Source organism: Gracilinanus agilis, chromosome 1 (assembly GCF_016433145.1).
Source record: "Gracilinanus agilis isolate LMUSP501 chromosome 1, AgileGrace, whole genome shotgun sequence".
Classification (NCBI taxonomy): Eukaryota; Metazoa; Chordata; class Mammalia; order Didelphimorphia; family Didelphidae; genus Gracilinanus; species Gracilinanus agilis.
In genome coordinates, this window is record NC_058130.1 from 399,558,169 (window position 1) to 399,573,452 (window position 15,284).

At 36.9% G+C, this 15,284-nt stretch overlaps 1 protein-coding gene across 1 annotated transcript in view; it reads right to left on the reverse strand.

The window, feature by feature from the left end:
* ME2 (malic enzyme 2) overlaps positions 1–15,284 on the reverse strand; it is a 95,216-nt gene that overhangs the window by 19,879 nt on the left and 60,053 nt on the right. Inside the window, exons 11-13 of the mRNA XM_044664710.1 lie at positions 9,438–9,552; positions 6,491–6,633; positions 4,025–4,127 (exon numbers count right to left, since the gene is read on the reverse strand). Of these exons, the coding sequence (XP_044520645.1) occupies positions 4,025–4,127; positions 6,491–6,633; positions 9,438–9,552 (361 nt within the window). The remainder of the gene's footprint in view (positions 1–4,024; positions 4,128–6,490; positions 6,634–9,437; positions 9,553–15,284) is intronic.

Here is a 15,284-nt window from a genome sequence, read left to right on the forward strand (position 1 = left end):
TTATTCTTTTTTGCTATGTATTTAAAATAAAAAATCAATCAGCAAGCCTTTCTAATCCCCCCAACTGAGAACAAAAAACAAACAAAAACTTGTTACAAAAAAGGTACTGTTAAACCAAACAAATTTCCTTATTGCCCATATCCTAAAATATTTCTCATTCTGTACTTTTAGTGCTTCACTTTTTTTCAAGTAGAGAGTTTCATTAGTTCTCAGATTGGTAATTACACTAATCAGACTTAATTGATTCAAAGTTGTTTGTCTTTACTATATTGTTGTCACTATATAAATGCCTCCTATTTCTGGTCACTAGAATAATTTGTATCAATTCCCTTTAGTCTTCTCAGGTTTCTCTGAAACCATGTCCATCACCATTTCTTAAGCACTAGAGCATTAATCACTTCTCCTAAATGACCCAGCCACTCCCCCATTTATAGGTATGCTGTCGGATTTTTTCTTTTTTTCTTTTTTTTTTTGCTACATTAAAGGAGCTATAAACATCATGTTACATCCTATTTTGTTTAGGATTAATCCCTCTCTTATGCCCACCTTTTAATTCCTCCTCAATACCTGTGTGTGGGAGCACATGTGTGTTTTTCTGTCCTTTGACTCATTCAGGTGAATGTGAGATTCAAGTTAAGGTGATCTCTTTGCTTACAAAAATACCTACAATAGCACCCTGATTATGTGAGACAATTTTCTCCAACTTTTCTTTTCCTTCTCCCCCCATCCATGTATGGCTATTTCCCCCTTCTCTTCTGTTCATCAATATATAACAGAACCACTTCCAGGCTTTGTCTATTTAGACTTTTCCTGTGGACCCCTGATGATGACAGGGTTCATTTGGGATACATATATCATCTCTCCATATTAGAACATAAGAATGTAAGCAGTGATCCTTGTTTAGGTCTTGATCATTGTGTTCTTTTACATGTTTGTCTTAAATCTATTCTTTGAATTTCAGAGTTTCTGTACAGCTCTGGCCTTTTCATCAGGAATCCCTGGAAATCTTCTGTTTCATTAAGGTCCATTTTCATCCAACCATGGGTTTGTGGATTAAGTTATTCTTGGCTATAAACTTATATCCTTTGCCTTCTGGAATATTGTATTCTAAACTCTCTGTGCCTTTGGAGTAGCAGCTGTGAAATTGTGGGAGGTCTTGACTATAGGACCTCAGTACTTGAATTCTTTCTGGCTGCTTGCTGGATTTTGATTATAATGTTCCTGAGAATTTTCATTTTGGGACTTCTTTTAGAGATGACCAGTGAACTCTGCCTTCTATTTCCAAGAGAACTGGGGAGTTTTCTTGTAATATGATGTTTGGGCTCTATTTTTGGCAATAGCTAGTCAGAATAAATTTTTTTTCTTAATCTGTTTTTCAGGTTAGTTCTTTTTACTATGAGATATATTAAAATTTTTTTTTGTCTTTTGACTTTCTTTGACTATTTCTTGTTGTTTTATGGAATCACTGGTTTCTATTTGATCTATTATAATTTTCAGGGAGCTTGTTGCTTAGACAAGATTTTGTACTTCTTGTGCTAAGCTATTACTTCTCTTTACAATTTTTTCTTCTATAGTTATCTTTTGTTTTCCAATTGTTTTCCTCTAGCACTCTTATTTTATTAATGAAAACTTTTTTTTAACTCTTGTTTCATCTCTTCCAAGAATTCTAGTTGAATTTATGTACAAGGTGGCTTTTTTTTAAACTTTCCCTTATCAGGATTTTGAAATCATTTTCTTCTTCTGGGTTTGTGTCTTGAGCATCCCTATCACCATTACAACTCTTAATGGTGAAAGTCTTTTTGTTTGTTTGCTCATTCTTTTAGTCTACTTCTTGACTACAGACTTGATGTTAGGACTAGGCTTTGTAAACTTCTGGAGAGAAGGTCTGGGACAGTACTGTTGCTACTTTCTTGGGGATACTGAATTTTGGGTTATTCTAGGATCTCAGGCATAGTTCAGGATGCAAATTCTTGATGTTCCCAAAGAAGGCTGATTTCAACCAAAGTCTGATTGATGCCTTGCCATGTTTTGAGTTCTGCAAGTTCCTAACCTGGACTTGGATTTGAGCAACAGTAGATGTTACTGGACTCAATCCCTGTTAACAATCTGGAAAGCTCTGCTGGTTCAGGGGGATACAATTGCTGGATCTCCTTTGGTCTGAGACTTTGGTTATGCCTCTGCAGGGGGCAGAGCAGTAACCACTGCTGCTTACTTCTGAACTTGTCCTCTCTTTGTACACATTAGACCTATGGTGGAATAAGGGTCTGAGGAAGCTTCCCTCATCTCTGCTTGGATCTGAGTTGGAACTGGATAGTTCCAACTGGGACTTGTCCCTGATAAGATGTCCCCACAGCAGTCTGGGATCTGTTTTCAGCCTCTCTCCATGTTGGCATGCTCCTGGAGAGGGGCTTCTGGTCAGACTCTTTCCATGCCAACTTTGGCTGAAAAAATAACTTGTAACTTTGTTTTGGATTTCTTTCTCCATGAAGATTCAGCCTCAGGCATTTTCTAGATCTGTTTGGAGGAATTTCTGAGGAGTTTATTGTACTGCTTCCTGCTACTTTGTTTCTGTCTCCAGTGCCTGCCTCATGCCTTGCTAAAGGCTATGGCAGGGGAATGCAACCTTAGTAGGAACTATCAAGCTGAAAAGACACTGAAGCAGCTTATGATGAACTGATCTAAGAATCTTATTAGCCTAGCTAAGTTTGGAAATGCTCATTTGAGGGCAGCAAGGTAAGAGATATACAGTTAAATTAGGTATTCATGGTAACATAAGGAAGGGTGGTGAGAATAATTCAAATAAATATGCTTTGGGGTTTTTCCCCTCCACTTTGGTTAAAAAGTTTAATGGCTTTTCAGTTTTGTTGTAAAACTTTTTTTTGTTTTTAATTCTAGCTCAGTATTTCCTGGGCAAAAAAAAAACAATGAAATTATATAGCTTTAATGTTATTGCAGAAATGTATTATAATTACTATCAGTAATCATTCACATAGTACTTTACAGTTCACATGTATACACACTGTTATAAGAGACTATACTTATAACAACACACAGTACAAAGTGCTTTACTTATGTTATTTCAGTGATCTTCACAACAATCTTATGAAGCAGAGTATAATTTTATGATGCCCTCCATTAAAACAAAAAACAATTAAGCAAAAAAACCCCAACAGACTCTAGGCATTGTGCTCTTGAATATGATAGAGCTAATGCTTAGGGAGTCCACAACATTGCAAACGAAATAATGGAGTGGCATGAAGATTACAACCAAAGTATGAAAACATTTCTGCTTCCCTGTTTATTAATTCCACCCAAATGGTGACTTTCTTGTCTATAATTTGAATGCTGGTGGTTGATGGCATTACTTTTCATATTATAGCAAAGTTTTTAAAAATGGAGTTATTTTTTCTCTGTTAGTTTCTTAATGGGGAAAAGGCCTGAGTGTATGCTGCTCTATTTTAAACATATTCTAATGCTTATAAATACAAAAGCAAAGTATAATGGGATATTTCTTTAGACTCTTGATTTTCATGGGTTGAATTGTTTTAGTTTTGATTAATCAGCTGATATAGTATTGTATTATAGATCACAAATGTAAAATTTTATAAGGCCACAAAATCACTAGGATTTGAAAAATACTTCAATCTTCCATAGGAAGAACAAAGGTTAAAAACTACTTATTAGTTAAAAAATCCTTACTTTCTACCTTAGTAACGACTCTAAGAAGAGCAAGAGCTAGCCACTAGACAAATGGGGTTAACTAACTTGCCCAAAATAACACAGCTAGAAAGTGTCTGAAGTCACATTTGAACCCAAATCCTCCTGCCACCAGGCCTGGCACTCTATTCACTGTGCTATCCAGCTGCCCTTGGTTATTTCTTTGTGATGAAAACATTCTTCTCATCAATTTTTCTAAGAGGGTGTGTGTGTGTGTGTGTGTATGTTTATGTGAGACAGAGAGAGAGACAGAGAGAGAGACAGAGAGAGAAGCCTGAGAGAGAGACTAAATATCTTTCAAGTTTACCTGGAAAAATATAAGCATTGTTTCCTTGGCCTGGCACAAAAAGCCTCCCATCACTTAATTTCACAGGCTCAAATGGACTACCACTGGCAAATAAGCACCGACCCTGTTTAAACAAAATAGAGCATCACGTTAAAGATATCTTTAACAACCATATAACTTTATTTGAATAGGATGAATCCACACAAATTAAGTCCTATAGTTATAAAAGCAAAAACTTAGCTCTAAGCCAGTATTCCTAGTGCAATAAATACCAGCTATCCATTGTAACATAAAAAAATGAATTCACACATTAGAATGGACAAAATTATACTTTATTGAGTAACCATACAAATGTTAGAGTAAGCAATACAAATGTTGCTGACTAATTTTGGAAAAATTAATTTTCAATCCAAAAAAACTTTTTAATATTTCTCCTTTTAATTTTTAACTTGAAAACCCAGGATAAAATGCTTGGCAAATAAATACCACAATCCAAATGATATTGCTGCTTTTCAACATCAATGGAGGAGAAATGAGTATGAAAATGATATAATATATACTTTGTTATTGCCTTGAAGGCAAGTTTTTAAATTTGTTTGTACTCTATACATAATTTGTGTATTGTGCAATAAGAGGAACTCAGTAAACACCACTGACCTAAGTAGCATTTATAAGAAATGTCAGATATGAAATATATTCCTTTCAGGCTTGTTTATAAAATACATTTTTGCAAAGTGAGTCATTTTACCATTAATTATCAAAACAGAAAACAAGTGAGAAACTAGTTAATTAATGAATATAATCAGCCCTTTGAATATTCAAGAATCATCTGCAATGAGCAGTGTTAAAGAAGACCAGGAGACAAAGGTAAAGGTAGTTTTGAAGTTGGATGTAGACCAACTCGCTAAAATAATACAGGCACATTTTCACAAGTTAAGGCAGTTTCTGATGACTCTGCATTGCTACTTCTATCATTACAAAATCTGAAAAGGCAGGTGACTGATTATAATTAGTGGTCTAATTCTATTAAGATCATTTAATTCCTATAAATTTTTAACAGTATGACACTGATGTCTACTTTCTTTCCTCTCCGTCCCTCGAATGATAAAATAAACTCCTACTTATACGATAGGCTAAATAAGGTTTTAAAGAAAAGATTCATAAACAGCAGAGGGCATTAGACTTCTAAAATCTTAACAAGCTATAATTACATTTTAAAAAATGATCATAGAGTAATATTTTTAAAAAGCTTTCTAAAATGAATTTATTAAAAAGTTATCCTTTAAAGTAGTGTGACCATCATAAACTACACAGACTTCAACAAAGCTATGATGTTGTTATTCAGTTGTGTCCTATTCTTTATGAACCCATTTGAGGTTTTCTAGCTAGGTCAAGTAGGTGGTACAGATAGAGTGCTAGGCCTAGAGTCTGGAGGACCTGAGTTCAAATTCAGAAACTTAGCAGCTGTGTGACCCTGGGCTGTCACTTAACCCTCACTGCCTCTGTTTCCCCCTTACAAATAAGCTGGAGAAGGAAATGGCAAAGTACTCTAGTACCTTTGTCAAATGGGGTCACAAAGAGTCATAGACAGGACAGAACATCACCACCACTAAATGCTATAATAACTCCAGACTTCTGGGGGACTCTTTTCTCAGAAAGATTTCAGAACACATAGGACCTTAAGTTATTGGAGAGATTTGGGAAATTCCCTCAATTTAGCTTAGAAAAACTGATGTCCAGAAAGATTAAGCCAATCTTCCAAATTCACAGAGGCATTAAGTAAGAGAGAGGAGATTTAATTTGAAACCTCTGGACCCAAGTTTCTTTCTATCCTAATTTTAATATTCTTGGTAGTCACAAATCTTCCTCATTTGGGAAGAGACTGAATTTCTGAGAAGTCAAGAGCAAAGATACAGAGTTTAAGTACCTGCTCATGGTCATGAAGTAGAGGCAGAGCAGGCATCTGACCTGAATTATGCACAGGTTAATGGGATGAATGATCAGGATGGACGATGCTGTTTCAGGTTAAAAATGGAGAGTGCCTTTAAGGTAAGGAGACTAATTTCTTTTTTCTAAGATGAATTGCTCTTTAAAACCATTCAAAACCCAAAGGTAATTTCATTTTGAGATTTGAGAATTGCTTTCAATAACTGATCAATTTGATTCAAATAATACTCCACATAAATAATTCATGAAGCTAATCTTTTACTTAAAAGTCCAAAATACATCTAAAAATTTTATTCTAGATATGTGCTTATTTTTCATTTTTTTCTTATAATTGATATATTTGAGCACTTGTCCTACCTATCTAGTTCAATGCCAACAAAACAAATTCCATGCTGATCAGGTTCCATTAATACATATAGCATTGTGAATAACCAAATAGGTAAAGACTGCTTATAATAAATTATACACTGCTCAGAATGAAATCTCAGAGAACTGTATTTGTTTCTAAATGTAATGCATTCTTTTATCATCAACCATTACCTCTGTAAGTGTGTATGCTTCTTCAGCTGTGCATTCGGCTTTTGTGGTAGGATTACTCAAAGCAAATATTACTGGACGCTCATTAATTGAGGCCATAGTCTTGATCACATCAGGAGTAAAAAGTCGGCCAGCACCAGCAACACCTGCAATAGAACCCCCCCCCCCCAAATATTTGATTATAATCATCATCCTCATCATCATAGGGGAAATGCATAACACCTCTCTCCTCTTTCATCATCAGTTACATATAAGGCAAGGTTGGGGTTTGGGAATGCAAAGATAACAAACAGCTCTGGATCTTAAGGAGCTTACATTCTTCAGAAATGGACACAATATATGTACAGAAATAAGTTGAATACAAGGAAAACTCAAGAGAAAGCCCACTAACAGCTTGGACAGTCACAGAGAAGGTAGCACTCATATTAATCCTTGAAGGAAGACTTAAGGTTTTGGGGCAGAGAAGAGGGTTCTGAGAGGCAAGGATGGTAAGGGAATGCATTCCAGGAAAGGGGAGCAGCTTGCATGAATACATGAAAGTAGAAGATGTGGAGTACTGAGCATTTGGGGAATAGCTAATTTAGTCTAATATGTCTTGAATGTCAAATTTCTAAAGGGGAATATAATGAAATAAAACTGGAAAGAGGTAGGAGTCACAGAATGTGGAATGCTTTAAGTATCAGGTTAGGATATTTATATATTATACTAGAGGCAAATGATAGTTTTTTATTTTTGATAAATTGATTGCTATTGGCAGTTTTGCAATAGATAGAATGTCATAGCTTAGGCCTGTGCCTCAGGAAGATTATCTGGGAAGGTGTCTGGAAGACATGCTAATTAATATTACTGAGAAAGTTCTAAGTTTTTTTTTCTCTAGGTTCTAGACATTGCCTTATAAATAGTAAGTACTTAATCCTTGATTGTTGAACTGCATGTATCTTAAAAAAATTCTTATTTTCTATCTTAGAATCAATACTATTAGTTTCAAAGCCGAAGAGCAGTAAGGACTAAGCACCTGGGCTTAAGTGACTCATCCAGGGTCACATACTCAGGAAGTCTGAGGCCAGATTTGAACCCAGGACTTCTCATCTCTAGGCCTGGCTCTTTATTCAGTGCACCACCTCACTGCCCTTGCATGTACTTAAAAAAAAATAACATTGATTTGAACATTATTTCATCAATGAAAAAGAATCTGTAAAGTCTAGACAACTATAATGAAAGAAACATTTTAAAGCCCTCAGACAGCTAGAATAAGTGTTTTGTAAATCACATTATTATAAAACTTTAAAGTCTTAGATTTCTCTGTGTTAACAAAATAGTGGTCTACTTATTTCAAGCCCTATTTTTTGCAACAAAATTTTAAGAATATCTGGATTTCTCTTTGTAGAGTTTTTATAAAGGGATAAAAATAACAAAATTGTGTTTATTGTTGTAGTGAATATTTTGACAGATCATACTATGGTGATCTTTTGTCTTTGGACTTTTTCCTTCTGAAGTTCTTGCTCAAAAAGAGACACTTCAGCATGTCAAACTAATGCAGGTCAAACTGGTCTGATATCTTCCTGTACTCTTTCAAGAGTCCAGAGTTTAGATAGAGATAATTTTTGTATTTTGCTAAGAATCAACTCAAAAGGAAGGGTTTTAAAGATCATTTAGTCTAAACAATTCATTTGGGAAACCTGAAGCACAGAATAATAAAATGACCTATCAACTAACAGGCAGGCCACAAAGCTATTTAGCCACAAAGCCAGGAGTGGAACCTGAGCCTCCATTCTCCAAGCTCAGTATTCTTCAGATCTCTTAAGGACCTGACTGCACTATTTCTGATTGTATATGCAGCATTCTAAGAACAGTCTGGCATTTTACCTTAGCTTTATTCAGGACTTAAGTCCATTATTCTGTACTGACTCAAAAAACATTCCACAATGAAGTATTAGGAAACGAACAAATAAAGAACAGAGAAACAATAATTCCTGGATAATTTGCTAGACTTTCTATATCTCTTAAATGATATAAGTAAATATCTAAGTAAATATCTGTCTTATAAAAAGGATGAATTAATTCCTTTGACAAACACTTATTAAACTACATAAAAAAGCTCAGTCCTGGGAGTTGGGAGAGGCAAAGTATGTCAATAAGATATTCATATAGAGGTTGAGGGATGGGAGGTGCAAATGATATATGATGAGTGGATAAGAGGTCAAGAAAGGGCCTTCGTGAATCCAAGGAACTAAAAGTACATTAAAATTAGGAGGGGGTACTTGTATTAGACTTTTAGGGAAAGGTAGCTATTTTAACAGATGTGACTTGCAGGCTATTCCTGGTGTAGAGAATACTATGAATAAAGGTATAGAGCTGGGTACAGGGCATGTATAGGAAACTGTAAGTGGTTCACTTTGGAACTCAGCAAGTGTAGGGAGGAAGAGTGTGAGACAATTTAGAAAAGATGGGTGGTGGTGTTTTGTGAAGGGCCTTAAATATCAGGACAGGAACCTGTATTTTACTCAGTAGGTAACTGGGAGACACTAGAAAAGTGGAGCAGAGAAGGGATATTAAATTCAACCAGTATTTATGAAGGGCAACAACCTTAGCTGGACGCTAGGCTTGAACAGGTCATTGTATTAACAAGATTAATTTGGTGATGGAGTAATGAACTGCATGAAGGGGTGTAGGTAGGATGACTGCTTAGGTGGCTACTGCAGGTGCCTATGAGGGGGTTGTCCTAGGGTGGTGGCAGTAAGAAATGAAGAGAGATGTACTATGGGAGAGCAAATAGTAGTGCGACTCATCACATGGGGAAGGTGAGGAAGAAACAAGAGAGCTGACACCAAGGTTTGGAATATAGAAATATGGATTCCTATAATGCCAAGCTTGGCTCTTCCAAGCTGCAGCATTAGATTGTGTTTACTTAACAAACAGATAAGCAAAAAGGATTACCATCTTTACTCACCAATAATAACTGAAGGTGTAAGTATTTTTACTGCTTCTTCAAAAGTATTAGGTATCTTTTCAGGAGCTAAGTGAGCAAATGGTTCTTGAACATTATCTATTTTATCTTTCCTTCCCTATGTTTCCAAGTGAAATAATACTTCAGTTAGTATAGAAAATTTTAGAGTTATAATAAAAAGATCATTTTTATAAGCATAATCTTATTTCTACTTTAGTCATGCAGAGCTTTTTATCTTCCTTTATATGTATGAAGTATTCCATTTTATTTATCCTTTCCCACATATCCAAGGACCTTTTATTACTTCTAAAATTAGCTTCTTCCTCCTGATATCTTTTTCTCAAAATTTACCTACTCTAGGAAATTTTTGTAGATCTCAAAGATGAAAAAAAAAATTAAGGAACATGACCATCAAAATATCATCGGGCTTCTTCATAGTGTCCAGCCTTCTCTTTTTTCCTTTATATTTTGTATTTTTTTCTTCATAATATTTCCTGGGGCCACCACCATCCTGCCTATTTTAATCCCCAAAGCTCTGCTCTCCTCTACCACTGCTTATTAGATTATAAGATCCCTAAGGGCAGGGACTATATGATAGTCAATGTTTGTATTCTCCAACCCTGGATGGGGGTTACATGTTATGTGTTTATAAGTTTGTTGAACTTCAGCAGCCTTTCAACTTGTGTATTCTCTCTTTGTTCAATCTAACTTAATAGCAGAAATTTTCCTTCTTCTTGCCCCGCCCCCCCCCCTTTTAAGGTTCAAAGCAAAGGACTAATAAAGGCAGTCAGGAAGAGAAGGAAAGCAGTAACATCTCAGAAGATCACAAATAGAGAGGTGGAAGGAACCTCGAAGTCTATTTAATCCAATAGACTTGTTAGAGATGAAGATGCTGAGACCAAGGAAATTAAGTTACTTGATAAATGTCACAGTAGTAGTAGTAAGTAGTAGTAAGCCCTGGATTCAATCAACCAACAAGCATTTATTAAATGCTTACTATGTGCCAAGCATAGTGCTAGGTATTGGGGTAAAAATACAAAAAATGAAACAATCCCTAGCCCATTACTCCTTGTAAAGGTATTCCCTCCATCACCACTGGTGAGTATGTGCCCTACAGCTCGGGCACTGACAAGGTGCATGACTCGCCTCTAAGGTCACAAAGCCAGTGTGCATCTTGAGCTCAGGCCTTCTTGCCCTGGAGGCTGGTGGCCCATGCTCTGCTACTCTGCTACTCTGAACAGACATAATGAATGAAGTCAATTTGACTGTGACTTTCTTCAGAAAGGTTTAGCAGCGGGTGGGGCAGGGCTTAAGGAATCAAGCTCGGCCAGTTGTACAGATTGGCAGAAAAAGCAGAAGACCAAGAGGGTAAGGAATCCTAAGGTGAGAGGTAAGTTAGCTCAGTGGTGTCAAACTCGGATAGAAAAGAGGCCATTACACTCTGCAGAAGGATTCCTGTGGTCCCCTAGCTACTAGAAAACCACCCGTTAGCATTATCCCTGTTCTACTGTATTTTTATTTATTCTGTTAAAACGTATCACAGCTACACTGTAATCTGGTTCAGGCAGCTCTGGGGGCTGTTTGCCCTCTCTGATATAAAGCAATGGACTTGGAGACAGGGGACCCTGGATTTAGCTGGGAGATTATGGGCTATGTCATTTAGCCTCTTAAAGCCTCAGTTCTGCCTCTATGAATCGAGAGAATAATGCTGGTACTATGTGCATAGAGGGCAGCTAGGGGGCAGAGTAGATAGAGTGCCAGGCCTGGAGTTAGCAGACTTATCTTCCCGAGTTCAAATGTGGCCTCAGACACTTACTAATGACATGACCCTGGGCAAGTCATTTCACCCTCAGTTCCTCACCTGCAAAATAAGTTGGAGAAGGAAATAGCAGACTACTCCAGTATCTTTGCCAAGAGAACCCCAAAAGAAGAGTCAGACATGAGTGAAACAACTGAATAACAACTTTCTATGTAATAGTGATGTTATGAGGAAAGTACTTTGTAAACTTTCAAGTACTATATAACTGTGCTTTAAAAAACAAACAACCCCAAACTCTTATCTTCCATTTTTGAATCAATACTGTGTACTGATTCCAAGGTAGAAGACCAGTAAGAGCTAGGCAATTGGGTTAAGTGACACACAGCCAGGAAATGCCTGAGGCAAGATTTGAATCCAGGACTTTCCATTTCTGGGCCTGGCTCTCAATCCACTGAGCCATGTATGGTTATAAGTGGGCTTTTAAACATTACTGAATTGAGCAAATTATCAAAAATGGCTAATTGTAAAGAAGTAAGTGAAACTAGACCTAGAGAATAGGGAGAGACTAAAGTGAACAAGTCACAAAGGGGACAGGGACTGGAGTTGTGATTTCATTGGTACAGGAAAACCCAGGTGCAGGAGCCACCTCAATCAGTGCAGGAGAGAATCTTTTCTGCAATTTCTATTAAGAGAGTTTCCTGGAGCACTGAGAGATTGAGTGACTAGCAATAGACACATAGTTGATGTGTGTCAGAATCAGAATCCAGGTCTTCCTGGCTTCTAGCCCTGTCTCTGTACACTAATCCACACTTTCAGAGATTCTGGTGAGAACAAAGAATAAGCATGGTGTACGGGAGGTATAATAACAACTGTCTCTACTGTCAGAGAATAGGCTTGTGAAGTTTAAGACACTGGAGATGGAACAATTTTGTATGTCAGAAGTCATGACAGTGTTTTTGGTGGGGTAGAAAATTCATCACAGGCATTAATAAACTATGAGGTCAGGCTGTTTAGGTATTAGAAGGGTTATCAAGTCTACCAAAATGATGGCAAGGGATAGGGATGAGCATAAGACTTTACTTAAGGTAATGATGTAAGTTGTACTGAAATCTTTTATTAACATGTAGTAATGGACTCTACATGTAAAGTAGCATTTTTCACCAACTAAGATTGGGTCACCTAAAATTTTATCTAATGTTGGCACAACTTGCAGAAGAAGAACATGAGTTCTTTTAAATAAGTGGCTTTTAATTGAATTATCTGCATAACAGGTAATTTCTTTATTATTCCATTATGTGCTCTGTTACCCTGAATAAGCTTAATTGTGAATGGGATAGGGGATCCACTACTAACCTGAAACAGGTGAAGGAAGAGTAGAGAGTTTTAAAGACATATAGCAAAAGAGTTAAGATAGAGAAGAAATCATTTTTATGCTGATTGGCATACAAATCTAAAATAAGTCAATAAAATTATATGTAACAGGTACAAGCAAACTAAGCAATTTCCTTGAATTTTCAGTAAATATCCTACTTTCATCTGAGTGATAGCCTCAGTTTCCTGGAAAGTGGGGCTAGATAGCCTTAGCTTCTTCTAATTCTAATTCTATGATCTTAAGATGGTTCTGAGTTAATAGCTAATGCAAGAAGTTAGAAGAGCTATTTAATTCAACAAACATTAAGTGCCTACTATGTATAAGGCACTGTGCAAATTCTTAGGTATAATACATTGAAAAAAACAAACCAAGGAGCTTCCACTACATCAGAAGGATGCAAGATGCCCATAAATAAACACAAGGTTATTTGGGGAGGATGGGAACACTAAGAATTCTAGAAGATCATGGATGGTCTTTACCATGGAGAGTGGAACCTGAATTGATGCTTGACAGAAGACAGAGGGGATATACATTTCAGCAAGTAGGATAATGTGTTAGGACCCAAAGGAAATTAGATAAATGAATTTGAAGTGGGCCTAGTAGGCACAATTGTCTAAGCTCACTAGAGCACAAGTGGAGAAGATAAATGGAGATAACTCTGGGTGGAGGAATGGCAGTATATCAGACAGTAGGACACAACTAAGGGATCTGAGGATGGAGCAGAACACATTTCTGAAATAGCAACTTTTCAAATCAAGATTAGGAAGGGAGAACAGTGATATTATAACAAAGATGATGGATTAGAACAGGAAGAGAGAAGGATGAGGACTCTTGGGAAGATGAAGAATAGCTATAGAAGGAGTGGGGCAGAGGAAGAGATGGAAAGGCAGGAAACAGTGAGGGGGATTTGAAAGTTTTCAGTTATGGAGGAAAAAATATGGAATGAGGGCAAGGTCTAACTAAGGTACAACCTTCCCTATGGATAGCTAAAGTAAGCTAGAGCAAGCAGGTTAATGAACTAGAAGCCAAAATATTTAAGGGAACATCAACGTGAGGTTTAAGTGGTCAAGTATGAGGGTAAGGAACAGGATGGAGGAAAAAATGCAAATTAGTGAGTCACCTCTTTGGGAAAGAAAAGAGCAACCTGAATGCTGGCAGATGACAGTGAACAGGACTTGGATAGGAGGGACTTCTGGGGAGAGGCCTCTGAGAGATAGCAGGAGATGGAAAGTCAGAAGTAGCAGCAGAAATAGACTTGATTCTTTCCCACAGAATCTGAGAGCTGAGAGGGACCTCATGTGCAATCTAGTCTAACCCATACACATAATAGGTGATTACTCTTAAAATCTTAAATTCTTCTTGAAGAACTTAAAGCAGAGGGATTCCCACCACTTCGACTCACTTCACTTCTGGATAGCTAAAATTATTAGGAAAATTTTTTTTGGCATTAAGCCTAAATTTGCTTCTCTTCTTTCACTTACTGCTCCTAGTTCTACCATCATCTAGGGCTGAACAAAACAAGTCTAATTCTTCTTACTCATAATACTCCTTCAAATTCTAGAAAAAATTATCATGTTCCAAGCCATTAATGAAAATATTAAATGGCACAGCACCAAACACAGGTTCCTGGGGCTCTTCCTAGTCACAGTCCTCAGCTTTAAACCCCACTTTTGTTGTGGTTATTTAGTGCTGTTGGAGTGGCCCTATTTGGATAGTAGTGATGGTTTTTTGGTTTTGGGGCAAAGATCCTGGAGTAGTTTGCCATTTTCTTTTCCAGCTCATTTTACAGGTGAAGAAAAGAGGTAAAAAGGGACTAAGTGACTTGCCACCGGTCACACAGCTAAGGAGAGTCTGAGGTCAAATTTGAACTCAATTCCAACTCCATGGCTTGTGGAGTGTCTACTGTGCCACCTAATTGCACCTAGTTTAACCCCTGCCAAGGGCTTTCTCTTGGGTACATTTATGGAGAGAGGAAAAGGAAAATATGAGGCCATGTGTTTGCTTTGTCCCAGGCAGTAAAAATGGTACTCTGACTTGTTTTTAGCTTAGAGCAGTGATGGGCAAACTACAGCCTCCAGACATTATTCCTAATCTGAGGAATACGAGTAGGATACAATACAATGAAACTTCGAAAGAGTTGCCTTAGAAACAGACTGACAGATGAGCATTTCCTTTCCTTTGGCTCCCTCTTTAAAAAGTTTGTGACAAAAGAAGAAACCTGGGATCTAGTTTAGTTTGGCTTTTTGGGAAATTTATTTTAAAAATTATTGATAATCAAAGCCATAAGGCTTCCTATCATTTTTAGCTTGGAGTCTTCATTTAGGATAAGACCCTAGGGTTTTTAGAGGAGACTGACTTCTGCCTTTCTCTTGTTTTCTTTTCTCTTCCAGTCCTCTTTTCAAAATTATGGGCAAACATGAATTCAAAAGCAATTAAGATTGATTTTATTTTTATCTAACAAAAAGCTAGCTTGGGCACAATGTAAAAGAAAAGCTGTATGGGGCACTTAAGTGGGTCTGGGGTTGGGAAGTCCTGGGTTCAAATCTTGGCTCAGACACTTCCTAGCTTTTGTGAACCTAGACAAGTCACTTAATCCCAATTGCCTAGTCCTTACTGCTCTCCTGTCTTAGAACCAATACTTAGTTCTGAAAGGTAAAGAATTTAAAACAAACAAACAAAAAAGAAGTGAGGTAAAAAAGCTTTAAAGAACATAAAACTC